This window comes from Trachurus trachurus, assembly GCF_905171665.1.
Source record: "Trachurus trachurus genome assembly, chromosome: 16".
NCBI classification, from domain to species: domain Eukaryota; kingdom Metazoa; phylum Chordata; class Actinopteri; order Carangiformes; family Carangidae; genus Trachurus; species Trachurus trachurus.
In genome coordinates, this window is record NC_139902.1 from 8,931,084 (window position 1) to 8,946,375 (window position 15,292).

At 41.2% G+C, this 15,292-nt stretch overlaps 1 protein-coding gene across 2 annotated transcripts; it reads left to right on the forward strand.

The window, feature by feature from the left end:
* The first annotated feature begins 6,795 nt into the window (after nucleotides 1-6,795).
* On the forward strand, nucleotides 6,796-9,880 carry LOC310998700 (uncharacterized protein). 2 transcript variants are annotated; one of them, XM_083988866.1, is made up of 4 exons: nucleotides 6,796-6,901; nucleotides 7,433-7,510; nucleotides 7,686-7,792; nucleotides 8,349-9,880. In XM_083988866.1, exons 1-4 carry the CDS (start codon nucleotides 6,875-6,877, stop codon nucleotides 8,713-8,715), a joined length of 579 nt encoding a protein of 192 aa, XP_083844992.1. In that variant the 5' UTR covers nucleotides 6,796-6,874; the 3' UTR covers nucleotides 8,716-9,880. The 2 variants fall into 2 exon arrangements, with proteins under 2 accessions (XP_083844992.1, XP_083844993.1); XM_083988867.1 differs by having other exon boundaries at nucleotides 6,821-7,093.
* The last annotated feature ends 5,412 nt before the right edge of the window (nucleotides 9,881-15,292 follow it).

Here is a 15,292-nt window from a genome sequence, read left to right on the forward strand (position 1 = left end):
TGCTATAAGTTTGAACATTTGATTCACAGTCGACTTGACTTAAACACTGCTGCCTTTCAATCAGAAACCTAATGGTTCACAGCACAGGGTAAATAGAGCAAAGTGCAGCAGGGTCCGTGTCACACCCCCATCAACACATGGCTCATACTGAGCTTGAGGATCGGCAGGTTTTCATCTTCCCATGGCTCTGTTTTTACATTCAGGTCTATTTGGGGGTGGAAACATTCTGTTCTGTGTGAGTATATACACATGCATCAGCTATATGAAGTCCAGGCCCACATGCACACATACACACACACTTTACACGTACAGCAGTGGAATTTCACTGTCCGGTCCAAGTCACTGCGGGAGGTCAAACAAAACGGCACCAGTGGACGAATCAACAGCGGTGACTAGATACTGTCGATTTGGAGCTGGGGAGAAGGATGAGCGCAGATGGGAGTTATCATCTGCTGCCAAAGTCTGTGCCTCCAAATTAGCAATGAGTGTGGTGTTTTATGGAAGACGCCTGGTTTTTACTGCACTGACCCCTGAGTGTGAGAAGAATTCCTGTTTTTCCAGTAAATAGATTAGTGGTTTTATTATGGTTCATGAACAGGAGCTTTTCAGCACTTCATGTGAATTAATACATGAAAATGGGTGATGTCAGGCACAGAGATGCTTGATGGACACAGGACAGGACAGAGATCAGTTCAGTGCATGGTCACTTAAAACTACTTGACACTCATGTGATAATTGTCTAGTTTATCTCATGATATTCCTCTGGTTGTATTCTTGGCTGTTAGTCTAGATTTAGTGGTGAAGAGAAGCTGTCTCTGTGACAGGTCAAGTCTGCCATCCTCTCCTTCCATGCCTCCACCACCCACGTAGTGACCCCCACTGCACTGGGGAGAGGTCTGCTTATGCAAAAGAGCCTCAATTGATCAGTCGCAGCTGTCTTGAGAGTGGGGGGGTTCTCTTTGTCCGCAGGATTAGCTTTCACTAAACCAAAATCTCAATTTTTGAACAGAGCACTCTTGCTTTCTATTGGAAAGTGTAGGATTTTTCAAAAATCCGTATTTTTACAATTGAATGTCTCGGTGTTCGCTGGCTGTTCTCAGTCAAAGTTCAGCAGTTGTTTATCTCTATAGATGACTCTGAACAAGCCTGCATGTTGACACTATGGCACGTGTCAATGTATATAATAAACATGACCAAGTAATGTATGTGTACACTGTGTTCTGTACATTTTGTTCTTTACCTCTCAGGCACCATACAGCAGCAGCAGCAGCAGCAGCAGCATAGGACTGTGTGGCGGTCTCCCCCTAGTGGTCGGGAAAGAGAGGCAAGTGTAACAATATAGTCACAAAAGGACGCATCACATGCATCTGATGCACATATAGAGATGAACATGGTCTGTTTCACAGTGGAGAAGAGGAGGGGAAGTATCTGGAATAAATAAAATAATGTTTCTCGGGTGTTGTGAACTGAGCTCCACTTTAGTTTTATTGTCCTCCAACAACATCAGCAATCAATTACACTCCAAACCATCCTCAGCCAGTACTCACTGCCTCGGGTGTGTTCTTGGAGTGTCACCTCCAGTTGAGGGGGTTCAAGCAAAAAAGTAAATGTAGGCCAACATGTTCTAAAGAGCTAAAATACAAATAACTTTCTCATGTAGCGAGTGCATCAAGACATTGACAGCTCTCAGACCATGGACGAAATTTTGATTTTAGAAGTGGGGGGGACATATTTTTAATAAAACCCAAACTCTTTCAGTTTCTTACAGTTTTCTAGCAGTTCTTTTAGTTTTCTACTAGGGATGCACAGATACCATAAAACAATGACTGAACAATGACTATGGCTGTGACTATGAACACTAGAACCGCCAAGTGCCGTTGACTTTGATTTTCATTTGTGCATAACTTTATTTAAAAAATACATTGAAGTCCACCAGTCTGTGACTTTTCCTAAAATGATGTTGGGCAGCACCCCGTTTTGTTAAATACAATCAATATTACTCACACAAAAAAATATCGATCATGTTTTCTCATTTTTACCTATAACCGCCACGTTCGTTCATTGGACGACCAGAGAATTCACCGATTTGCGCCGGCATTATTGGGCTTATGCGCTCTCTCTCCCCCTCTCTCTCTCTCTCTCTCTCTCTGTGTGTGTGTGTGTGTGTGTGTGTGTGTGTGTGTGTGTGTGTGTGTGTGTGTGTGTGTGTGTGATTGTGTGTGTGTGTGTGTGTGTGTGTGCGTGCGTGCGTGCGTGTTAAAGTGTATCTCTGTGTGTACACGTGCGCAGGCTGCGCAGATGCACACTCAGGTCCACACTTCACACACGCACGGTGCAGAAATTATTTTCCAGACTGGACTGGACTAGTTGTAGAAGAGGTGTCGCCTACATCCAGGGGGGAAATATCAATATGATATCAAAAGAAAACGAAATTCGTTTTATAAAGCCAGTATTTAGGAGCAAACTAGTGTAAAAACAGAGTCGCTGTGCTCTTCATGTAAAGCGCCGACGTGAGCGCACGCGGGGGGGGGGGGGGGGGGGGGGCAATCCTGCGTCGGTATGATGGGCAGCTCCACCTGACATATCAAACAAAGATCACTAAGGACTATGGATGTTGCCGTAAAAGAGAGAGAGAGGAAAAAAAAAGGTCGTTTATACGGTGGAAACCTGGCTTTACAGGGGGGGGGGGGGGGGGGAGGCTGCGGGGTGCAGCCTACTTCATGGCCCAGAGTAGCTGTTAAAAGACTACGACAAATGTAACACCTATACAGCTCTAATTGCTTTGCTATGCTTTATTACAGTTCGTCCAATGAACGACTCATGGCGGTTATAGGTATATAGTGTGCAATGGCGGTGCTAGTGTTAACATTGTTTGTGGACGGTAAAAACAGCGGGGGACAAAAACGGCGTTTTGAAAAAGTGGGGGGGACATGTCCCCTGCGTCCCCCCCTAAAATTACGTCCGTGTCTCAGACAAAGGTGTTATCCCACTTTCACTGAGAACTCTGAAGTGGGAGAATGAAGATGATCGTCATCTCTTGGCAAGATAATGTGAAAGTGAACAAATCCAGACATCTGGCTGACAGAGATGCTGTTTGTCAAATGCTGCCAAGTGACATCAGATCAGACTCATAATTTAGATGAGTTTAACCTCTCCATCTAAATCTGCCACGCAATGATCTCTTCTCTATTCAGTAGCTTTACAGTTTATCAAATGACAATGTGATGATGTCTGTGACTGCTTTATCATTACTTATTAAAAGTTCAGTTGTTTAAGATTAAATTGATCATATACTGTAATTAAAAAAAACTTCACACCTTAATAACAGCATCAACAGATACCGTTATGAATCATAAAAGTCATTTACATTTAAAATGATTTCTTTCTTTTTTTTCAAAATGTAAATAACTCTATCTTCATGATGTGCAAACTAGATGTTCAACACTGTGAAGGACTCTTGAGCCACCTGGTGGATAAAATGAGGGCTATGCTGACTTGTAACAGTATGCTGCTCATTAGTATTTGTTTTAATATAGTCAGTAACTAATGTGCAAATACCAGTGATATTAAAAAAGGAGAGATGAACTGATATCTAGGAAGGGAGGATGAATTAACAGAAAGTTTGGATTGTGAAGTTGCTGTTGATGTCTATTACAAAAAAATGTCACTCAAGTAAAATTGTATCATCAAAACATACTTAAACTGATAATAAGAATACTAATAGGCTGTTATATGTCATATGGTTGATGTAGTATTATTGCTATATTACTGTGCATGCAGCAACTTGCAGCTGGTTGAGGTGGTGCTTACTTTAGCTTCTTCATATCTGGTTAGTTTAAACTACCACTGCTTTGTATTTCATGAGCTCATTACATGATTGTGAGATCATAATACGTAAATCCATCTGTGACAGACAGAGAACATGTTCATTGAATGTCTTCTCATTGCAAGTTTGTAAACTACTCTCAGGTCTTTTTTAATCTCCTCTGAAGCTTTGCCCCTATAGGTTTTTCTCAAAGCTCCACTGCTACACCTCTTAACCAGTTTCATTAATCCTAAAAAGAACAAAAAAAAGATATGCATGTCATCAAAGTAGCCACACTGCCTCCATAACAATCAACTGCCTTGTGGTGTGTTGACTCTGATAGATTATTGGGTGTGTCCTCTCCAATCTGAAACCCGATCTGTACCAGCCACAACTAAACTGGCTGCTCTTCAAATAACCAACATCCTTCGGTCTGTGTGCAGCAACGTGTCGTCCATAGAACTGCATTCATAATTCATGTTCATCTTATGGATCTGCCCCGACCTCTCAGCTTCATTGCAGTTGAAGTCTGTATGGTAATCAAAACCAGGAAGAGGAGAGCTGTAGGACAGGGTATATCGAATTTCTCTGGTGCATAATCAAGATTATCATCAAGTCTACGCTGGCTAATCCACAATAAATGTACAGTGATAGGATGGGTGCTGTATTTCTATTGTTTGAATCAATATACAGACCTCTTCTATTCTTAATTGTTGCTGCAACAAAAGGCATGATTAAGACATGTTGGGTTAATATGTTGACTGCCAATGAGTTGTTTTTAGCAGGCAAGATTGTGTTGAATAAGCAAAACACTGTATTGTGGTGGATGGCTGATGAAACCCAATCAGTCATCAAAGCTTTATACATCTCACTCTATCTACACAACATGCGCTAGCGATCTCTGCGTTGCCAAGAGACCAGTCACCAAAAAAAGAAAAAAAAAAGAAAAAACAACTCTGTGGTGCACCTGTAATCTGATTGGTGTTTGACTGATATGTTGAAGCAGCCAATGAGAATAGAGGAGTGGACAATGAGGAAGTGTCCATGCAGGTATCACTGGGAGATTAGTGGTTTGTTTAATGAGATGGCATTTAGGTGTGTTTCCATAAATAAACAGCACGTATGAATGTGAGGAAATACAGTATGGGCGTTTAAAAAAATAAAAAACGCCTCACTGATTTGTAGTTTTCTGTTTACTAAGAGTTAAAATCCAGATTTGATGGAAACTGCTAACTCTTCAGGGGTGAACTCAAACAAAGAGCTGCTGTAGTTTTAATGTAATCAAACTAACCCTTCTTTCTCAACATAAACATGTCAGCACTGTGCATGTGTATGTGTGTCTGCGTGTGTGTGCATCAGGGTTACAAGAGCCAGTCTACCAACGCTGCCTGACAATGGACCTCTGGCTCTGGAAAAGAAACCCTCTGAATTATGAATGAGGAAATCCACACCTGTCTCCAGGTAACCAAGGTAAGATTCTGAACAGTGACGCTGAATGTGAGTGCGTACGTGTGTGTGTGTGTGTGTGTGTGTGTGTGTGTGTGTGTGTGTGTGTGTGTGTGTGTGTGTGTGTGTGTGTGTGTGTGTGTGTGTGTGTGTGTGTGTGTGTGTGTGTATACACCTGCGTGGGCGCATGCATGAGCTGCACCGCTTCCCAGCTTCACCTGTTCAGGCGCTCTGCAGGGACGAAAGCAGCTGTCAACCCAGTTGGCTTGATAGGACAGACACAATCTGACAGCAGAAACGCTATGACACAGCGCGGGCCTCGGTGCTGAACGGGTTCCTCTGCACTGCTGAGCGACTGAGACCTTTACACATGGTAAACAGGTCCGAGTTGGCCCAACTGAGACGAGCTGACGCTGGAAGTGGAGACTTGGTGGAGGGTGGACCACAGAGGCAGAGAGAGGTCTTCACAGGTCTTGCCCTGAGTGTTGAGCACCTATTCGTGCAAGTATGAATCCCGTGTGGAAGGTTTATAAGAGCAAAGTGCTGAAGACGCTGAACCCAGAGTATGAGGAGGACGCTGCTGAAGAGGTACAGAATCAACTCCTTTCTCCACCTTTGTTCCTCATACTGATCCATACGCATATGGTCAAGTATGAGACAGCCGATGTGGTTGTTGGCACCGAAGTCAGAAAGTCATCAGGTTTAGTTTTGCTGATCATTCTTTATTCATCACTGGCTCAGATGAGCTTGTTAAGCTGGTCTGTATTGTTTTCTGTGCTTAGGGAACTTAAAGACAGAAGTTAGGCCTCTGCTGTGTTTCCTCCATGAAAGGTGACTCTGCTGACTGAAACACTGACTGAGTAAAATGATATGTAGATCTACTGTGAACTTGTAACTTACTGTACTACTAAATGCTTTAATTTATTAATTTGTGCTGTTCTTAAGTACAATTCAGAGGTACATGTGTATTTCCACTGTATGCTTCTTACCTTTCCTCCAATATAATTCAGAGGCATACATACACTACTTTTATTTATTTATTTATTTTACTTTTAACACTGTAAATAATTGTCATTCATAGATTAAAATTTTGTGATAAGCTCATGAAATACAGTCATATTATACAAAGTATTTTTCAAGTTGCTCTCAACCCAACAAACAAGCATTGTTATGTGTTTGATGTCAGTGTCGCCCATTTCCCCTCTAGAGAAAATGCTGAAAGAATGAATGTAAATTAATGTATCAGAGGTTTTCTTTCTAGATTTCCCTGTTAATCAATTCATGACCCCTCAGATTTGTCATGTGACCCCCCACCCACCCACCCACCCCACTGGACCATCAATCTATATGAAGCAGTTAAACACTCCATGCGTCTCAGTTACAAAAGGAATATACTTCATCAGTGGGAATATAAATGCAGCTATGTATTAGCATCATGTTCACTTTACTTTGCCAGCAGTTTTCAGGGCCTTGTTGCAGCACCTGTACTTTACCCAGTGTTTGATAGTGATGAAACAGACAGTGTTGCGTTGACCCAGATCTCTACAGTGCTGAGAAACTCGATCCTGCACGGGAGCTGAACATGGGGATTAGTTGGCATTCCACTGACTGACTGACAGGGCGATGAGACGGACCGGCCAAGGCCTCGGGGTGTGTTTGAATGAGCCGGCCGACAGCTTCAAACTGTGGTCGCACACAAAGCCGAGGCCTCTACGCAGACAACAGGGAATACTGCGGGTGTTTAAGAGATAGTTTCCATTTAGAGGGATGAGCTGGGTTGTCAGTGCTGCTATTTGAGTGGACATTACTCCATATGTACCTGTGAAATATGAGACAGCTGAGGTAAATTACTGTGACCTGTCTTTATGGCAAAACAGAGATTGATTACTGTTATTAATACTGTATGTGCACAACTGTACAACTGGCTATATCAGTCTGATTAGTTTTTCCATAGTATAAACACTAATTAAAATCAATTTTATTGTATATAATGTAGGTGTCCTCTTGTGAACTCAACAAAGTTCCATTTTCTATTGTAATTTCCTTTTTATACACTAGATGGCGACTAATGTGCACAAATCCTGTGTATCTCTTTGGTCAAGTTTGACTGTTTGTTTTAAATATAGTCAGGATATTTCTGTCTACATCCATTTTTATCACCATTTGTTTCTGCTGTTGCAGGTCACAGAAGTGGAGAATGAAATGAGTCCTGTGCAGGAGGACGAGGGGCCCAATGCTGTCTCCCAGTTGGCCAAGAGAGTATGTGAACACTGACACATTTTTATTGCTGAATAATTGAAGCTTCGGTATTTCACAAGAAAGGATGAATAAATAGTATCAGAGAGGATTAGTGTCCCATGAGTCTTTGGAAACACCTGAACGCATCACTGTTTGGACCTTTGACCTCTGTGTATGTGGTTGGTTGTGTGTCCAGATGCAGGGGGCCGGGAGCAAAAGCTGGAACAGACTATCATCTCTCTTCAACAAAGATGACGAACACCAGCTCCTGGAGGAGACTGAGAGCCCGCCGGTTGCTGACCAGTAAGTGGAAATCTTTCTCTTTTGTTGACATCTGTTCTCCTTCCTGTTGGTTGAGCGTCTCACTCCTGCACCTTGAACCATCTGTTTGTGCAGGTGAAACGGCCAGTGGTCAGTGGAACAGCATGGAGGTTATGTTTTCACCCCATTGGTTTGTTTGTCAACAGGATTACATAAAAAGCACTGATCCAATTTGCATAAAACTTAGTGGAGGAAGGAAAAATGGGTCTGATCTGAATCATTTACTCTGAATTAGATCATGTTTTCTCTGAACTGCCTGTATATTGTTTGATTTGGTCTTGGCGGACGTCTGTGCTGTAGATTCTGTGCATTATTATTTTAAAAAAGCACCTCAAGAAAGGCTGAACTATTAATTTAAGTTCCATTAAGCCCTTCACATTCCCACATGTTCAAACTCAGTGCAGAAAATAACATAAATACATAAACTGTAATTTAAATGCCAGTATAAATGATGGTGTATGTAAACATAGTCATTTAAAAAGTGTTCAGCATTCAGAGCCAAACTATATTTACTCCATTACATTATCTGAATTCTCAGTCCACTTGCAGTGAAGCCAGAGGAGCCTCCTCGACCCGGCAGGCGCTCAGGATTCTGGGATAGCTTTGCAACCAACTGGGCTGCCAAGAAGCAGGCCGAAGCTGCAGCCGCCGCCGCTGCTGCGAACGAGGCGGCAGCGGGCCAATGTGAGGAGGGGGTGACAGAGGCCGGAGGGGAGGAGACCCAGGATGAGCAGATCACTGAGGGAGAGGAGAGCGGAGGAGGAGGAGGAGGAGGAAGGAGCAACAACAGCTTCTCCAAATACGTCTCTCTGGGTGGAGGAAGTGAGGACGCCTCCTTCAAGTGGAACTTTGTCACCAGCAAACTGGCAGATCTGAAGACCAAGAGCATGACCAAGACCAACTAGCTGCTGTGATTAGGGAACAACAGTATGTGGCCAGCGGGGGTGGAGGGGGTTAGATAGTGGAGGAACATTTAGAGCAGGGTCTATTTTACACAACACATCCTCAAACTCAACTATACAGCTATTGTAGAAGTCCTTTGTTATTGCTTTCTCAAATACTGAACTGCACTACTTCCCAGAAATTATTTTTAAACATTGTATCACAATGAGCGCACAACTTTTACTTTCCCACGACCCAGTTTAAGGACAAATACTGTCAGGACAGAAATAGAAAATCATCTGGAAATATGTTTTTGTTTCCAGTCTTGGAAGAGAAAGGAGGGGTCGTTGTATGGGTGACATCATATTTCTGTCAAAATGACCTATGACTCTGTATTGACATCTAGTATGGTGCTGAAGCAAAAGTGTAGAGACAATTCAGAGGAATATAGAAACTCATAGAACTGCTTTAGTATTTGCTTCACTAGGATGACTAAACTGCTTTTACTACAGCTGATGAAATATGCCCCAGAAATAAGAAAGGTGATAGCACAGCTAATCTCTGTCTATTTACAATCCTAAAACACAGCATTTAGCCAACAGTGTAACAAATCACCAATGCAATAAAGGTAAACACAACAGAGTTATTGTTTTATTCATGGTGATGTTCAGCATATTTGGGATTGTATGGTGATATCTATTTTAAGAGGAGCCTTCGCACCTGTCAGCAAATTTAATCTAATCTGTAGTAGCAAAAACTGGATTAAGGGATTAAAAGGCAGTGATAGTTGGATTAGTTGAGCATTATCTCACCTGTTGAGATGGCAGAGAGGATTACCGCTGAGAGATTTGGCAGTGCAACATAACCATAACATAATATTCTGTAACCATCTATTTACAAAACACTTCTTTTTCAGAAGTAGGGGTGAAAATATGTTGCACAATGATATAAATGTGTGAAATATGAATGTGTGTGTTGAGATCATGACAACTGACTTGAATCTTCCGACAGTGGCTGAGAGTGAGATGTGCAATGTGTGAGCTTTCAACATTCCTGATTTTGTGACATGGAATATTATTTTAATATATTTAATGTGGATATGATTTTCTCTCCAATCCTGGTGTTGCTTTGTTGAATGTTTACTGCTGTCGTGTTGTCTCCTTGTATGATATAATAAAAACTATTGCACTAAAAGATCTGACAAAGCATAAATGACTGGTTGTAATTTTTCCTTTCTGCAGCTGAAAAATGTGCCAAGATCTTTGTGCCAAGATTTGACTGAGCTGCACTTGAGCATATCAAATCCAAAATTTCAATATTTCATCTTTAAAAATGTTTGCTGGAAACTGATTCTGTCGTGCTTTCTTGTGCTTCTGTAAACATCCAAAGTGGCCATTTCAATCACAATTAATCAAAGCACACTGGAGCATTTATTGATTTCATTTATGAAATATAAAGAGAATAAAATGAAGAGCAATGTTAGCCTAACATTGCTCTTCATTTTTATAACACTGTTAGGCCTACAGAGACACAAGGGTCATTGATGTGGTTGAAGGGTGGAAATGTAAATGAAACGTTTTTGATGAAGTTATTTTTCTAGGAATATATACACATTTATTATTTACATTATTATTATTATTATATATTACATTTATCATTTCCAAGGGGAAATATTTACTTATAAGTCTTTTAACCCTAAAACAGTCAATGATCTCCTGAATCAGTCTCTCTAATTCTCCGCTTATTTACCTGAGTCCTCCTCACCTGTGATTGGTTCGGTTAGTGACATGTGACTAAGAAAACAGGAAGTATTGTTGCCGCGAAGCTACATAGTGAAGAGTTGAAAAGAAAAAAAAGAGTTGAAAAGAAGATTCTTAAAGTAAATCTGCCTCCAGATGTTTATATTATCAAAAGTGATCCATACTACCACATAGTAAACTCTCATGTTACATAGAAATATGTATTGAGGTTTTTGAAACCAGACTGGTTGCAATGGATGGACACAACCAGGAGGGGACAGTAAGGTAACATAATGGAAAACCAATTGCCTTTAAACTCCGGAGAAGTAGAATGACTCAATTGACACAATTTTAATCTATTTAAACTCAATCTAGAGGGAGAGGATTATAACTGATCCAACTAACCTGGATTAAAAATGGAAACCAAGATGACTCGGTGCCAAAAAGGTGCTCCACACTCTGGACTGCATATGATCACCTGGATCACTTATTATTTCTGTGGAAACTTCTGGAGTAAAAGGACACAAATCAGACCTCACAAACTCCTCAAAGGTAGGAAGTCACCGCCTCACTGTCCTGCTGGTTTATGATGCTGGTAAATACGAATTGAGATATGATTTAAATCCTCATAGTTAGTGAAAAAATAACCAGGATGTTTAATTGCTGATAATTTGTCTGAACTGTAGCATGTGAATATTAATGAGTGTTTTAAGGATTTACATGTGTTGCTAGTTGCTTTGCATGGTCAGGGATCAGGTTACAGCAAACCTGGTTCCACAGATATTAATGCAGACTTGCAGGCTGTGAGTTGGAGTCTCGTCCTGTTAGTGGGCAAATAATCTGTGTGAACATCCAGCTTCAGACTGTGCGTGGTTGCTGAGCCAGGGCCTGTGTGCAGGAACACTGGAACAAACCTGGTGAAAATTAATTCCAGCCACTGGGTTCATTGTGTTTGTGCTGTTGGCAGAGCCGACATGGATTTCTCCGTTCAAATGGGACCACAGTGTCTTTTGGTTTTAAGTACTTGCGTGCTGTGTGTGTGTCCACCTCGGATGTGGTTGACACTGAGGGATGGATTGACATTTGTGCTTCTAGGACCCTGAGGGAGTTGGTTTTACTGCAGCAAAGTTATTCCTGTGTATTTTGAGCCTTGCTACTGAATGTAGATCATAAACATGACCAGAAAAACCCAAAGTAGGAAAGGAAATATTTGGAAAAGCATCACATGCTCCTCTTTATGGCGAGTCCAGAGTAATCTAAGAGCATAATTGTGTGTGAGTTTGTGTTAAACCTACATTTTCATTTTACATTTTACATGATCATTTTAAGCATGGCCCTTGTAGGCCTCCATAAAGACTTTAATATAGAATTTTTTGATCATATCCATATGCTTTGAGAATGGATCATTATAATATCCCTGTGCCCCTGAACACTTTACCCAGTGACTGTGTCCATGTAATGCTAGAGACCAATGAAAGAACAATAAAGTCCAATACCATCCTGGTTTGCTTAGTAAATGTGGCTCCGACGCTGTGAGGCCATAAAATATTTGTGTAATTTCAAAGGTTTCAAATTTTAAAAACTGCCGCTGGGCACACACAATTCATTCAGATAAGCTGAAACGCAGACACACACACACACACACACACACACACACACACACACACACACACACACACACACACACACACACACACACACACATACACCCACAAGCACAACCTGGTACCGTCATAACAACAGCCCAGAGCTGCAGTCATCCATTAATCATTTCGGTTTAGCTCCAGCTGCTCCAGAAACAATGAAGTTTAGCTGTGAGGGTCACAAAAACTTTCAAACCCAATTTACCTGGCCTCTTGAGTAGGAACATGTGTCTAAGAAAAATTCCTATTTTGAAATGGTCACAAACAGGGAGTTTTTATTTTTATATACTGAATCGTGAACAGCAGTTTCCAGCAAGCACAAAGTTTTGACTAACTTCAGTGAAGTCCTGAGGTGTGAGTGTGAGGGTACTCAGTTTAGCAGCTTCATGGTCGTCCTCATCCTCACTTTGAGTATAAACTCTGTCCTTGTATCCCTCGTGTGTTTGGTTTTGGCCATAGTTGTGTTGAGAGGCCTATAATATAATGTGATAGCATGAATTTAATCTCCTCTAACCAACAGGGGGCTCCCTTTACCCCTGAATTAACAGAATTTGTCTTCTTGTTTATGCCACTGCCCACATCTGTTCTCATGTGTTTTATGGCCAAAGATCTGATCATATTCCTACTCAATAATACCTTAGGTGTCCTCTCTGATCTCGTTTCCATCTCCTACTTCACTTCCTGTTTTCCCCCTGATCTACGCCCTCTTCCTCTCTCACTGTGTCATGTTTCCTCTGATACAACACTCCTTCCTTTTTAATTTAGTGACCGTTTGTTGATATTTCCATTTGAATTTGATAATACGCCCAAATTTAATGTAAAAATGCGTGGGCAAGTGCACCTAATGCTGACCTCTCTCCACTGTTTCCGTTTGTTCCCAGCATCAGTCAGATTTCCGACCGTTGTCATACTGAGACGCACTGAGTTTCACTTTGAGCCTCAGCAGTTTTAGGTTTGTCCAGACTTCCACAGATGTCAGCCTCAGTTTGACTCAGAGCAGATCACAGCAACATGTTCAGTTTTTTGGACATGTTTATGTAACTCACCTATTTCCTGTCAGGGACTATAAAAAAAAAAATAGAAAAAAACCCAGAGAGAAAGTTTACTCCACAAAATCACATCTGAATGTGAATCTGAGGGGATTGTCTGGGTGAAAGCTGATGGATGCTGCTGACTGGTTGGTGCTTGTGTGCAGCTCTGAGATCCACATTGCACTTTTATGACACAGAGTGAAAGATGCTCAGTGGAAATGGGGTTTGTAGAGCATGAAAGCATCAGAAACTGAGCAGTGATGGCTGGCAGTTTGTGCACTGGGAGACTGTGATGTTGCTGCAGAGAGATGAAAGAGGAGAGATGAAAAGTCCATCATGTCTTTAGTTCCATTTTAAAATGTGTCTTAGGGAACTCAAAAATAACAAACAGCATATTGGAAAATTGTTATTTCTGTTTAGTTCCTAAACAAAGGAATTAAATATAGATAATAGATTAGAATAGAAAAGTACTCTCAGCAGGTTTTTCCACTTTTTACTTCACTTTTTAATAGATTTTAGTCTTTTAGATCTTAGGTTTATAGGTTTTATAGGTTTTATAAATGCAATAGTATCTCTCTCTCGCTCTCTTTTTGCTCTGATTTGGTCTCCACCATCTATATCTGGCAGTTTAGCCACTAAATGCTCTACCATATTCACCAGCTAGTGGCTAACTTTGTCTATATGGCATTTGCTGCTGGTCAGTGTTTGCAGTTGTTTTATTTTTTTCTCTGGCAGACAGCTGCCTGTAAATGTGAAGCGGATAGAGAGAGAAGACTGTGACTGAGCCAACACAGTGAAGCTGTGGACCATAAAACTAAAACAATGAGCTTAAAGGTGATAAAATGCTCCGTGGAGTTGAAGGGAACAGCAGCTGGGCAATAACTATCTATAAGATCAGTGAAGCCCTTTCTCAATAGACATACACAGTCTCACAGTTACTCACATATGAAAATATTGATTAGTGCAACATTATTAACTTATACTATATTTACACTGTGATTGCACAATTAAATGGGAGTAATCCCGTTACAAATGCCTTATGTGTAATGAATGAATCCACAGTTCACAATAGTTTTTGCCTTTTTTTGCGGTGAGTAAATGTCAAAACAACATCAGGTATGTATAGGTTAAGTCTGTATGTATTGTCAAGTGTTCAGTGCCTCTGATACACCGCCCAAACGTTTTTCCACCTTCATCTGCCTGATCACACCTCATCTCAGGACGGTCCTGGTTGAGTACAAACACCTCTGCTTCTGTTACAGCGTAGGTGTCAAAGTCAAGGACACACTTGATATGTGTCAGGGAGAGCCGGCACCACACTCCACTGTGACATTTTATCCTGAAGGTCCTTAATTAATCCCTGTCCTTTGTGCACAGCTCCTAAAGAGTTTATCTGTTCTACCATTTGTTTCACCTGTCTCTGTGTCCCATTTGGCTCCTGGTGGAACATTTCTCCACCCCCGTCCAACACCAAGACATCATTCAGATGTGGTACTTTTCTCTTTTTTTCTGCTGATGAACAGTGGTGACTAACCTGATTCACACCTTGCCATAGGCTCTGCTCCACACACTGTAATTACTTTAAAAAATAGGGAAAAAAAGCAGCACACAAAGTTGTGTGAGACTTGTAATTGTTGCACAAAGCCGACGATGCTTTTCCTTGTGGGAGCATCTGGATGGATGATGGTTGGAGAAGATAACAAGTTATTTCTGTTTACATCCAAGATTGTCTTTTGTGGTGGCATTAACTTTGTAATTCTGATGACGTTTGGCAATGATGGATGGTAATTATGATCACAAGTTGATGCTATAAAGGTGTAGAGGCCCTGAATAGAGCTTTTATATCACATCATTTTAAGTTAAGTGCAACCTTATAATAAGTTTAGACATGCTGAGAGAAAATGAAATTAGACCTGTATCCTATGTGGATGCGCTCTCTCTCCTGAAGTCTGCTGATGCACAGTCCTCATTTAGCTATTTGTCGAATGGTATGCTGAAGAATGAAAGAGAAAACATTACATGAGGTCAGCAGGGCTATTTTAGAGATGCAGTGGCATATGATGACTTTGGGTTGAACAACCATATGATTATGTTGTAAGATGATTTCCAGCGTCTCTTTCGTCTCCTTTTGTGACTCCCCCTCGGCCGACGCGAGTCATAAATTATACAGCCAAAGTGAGCGCACTG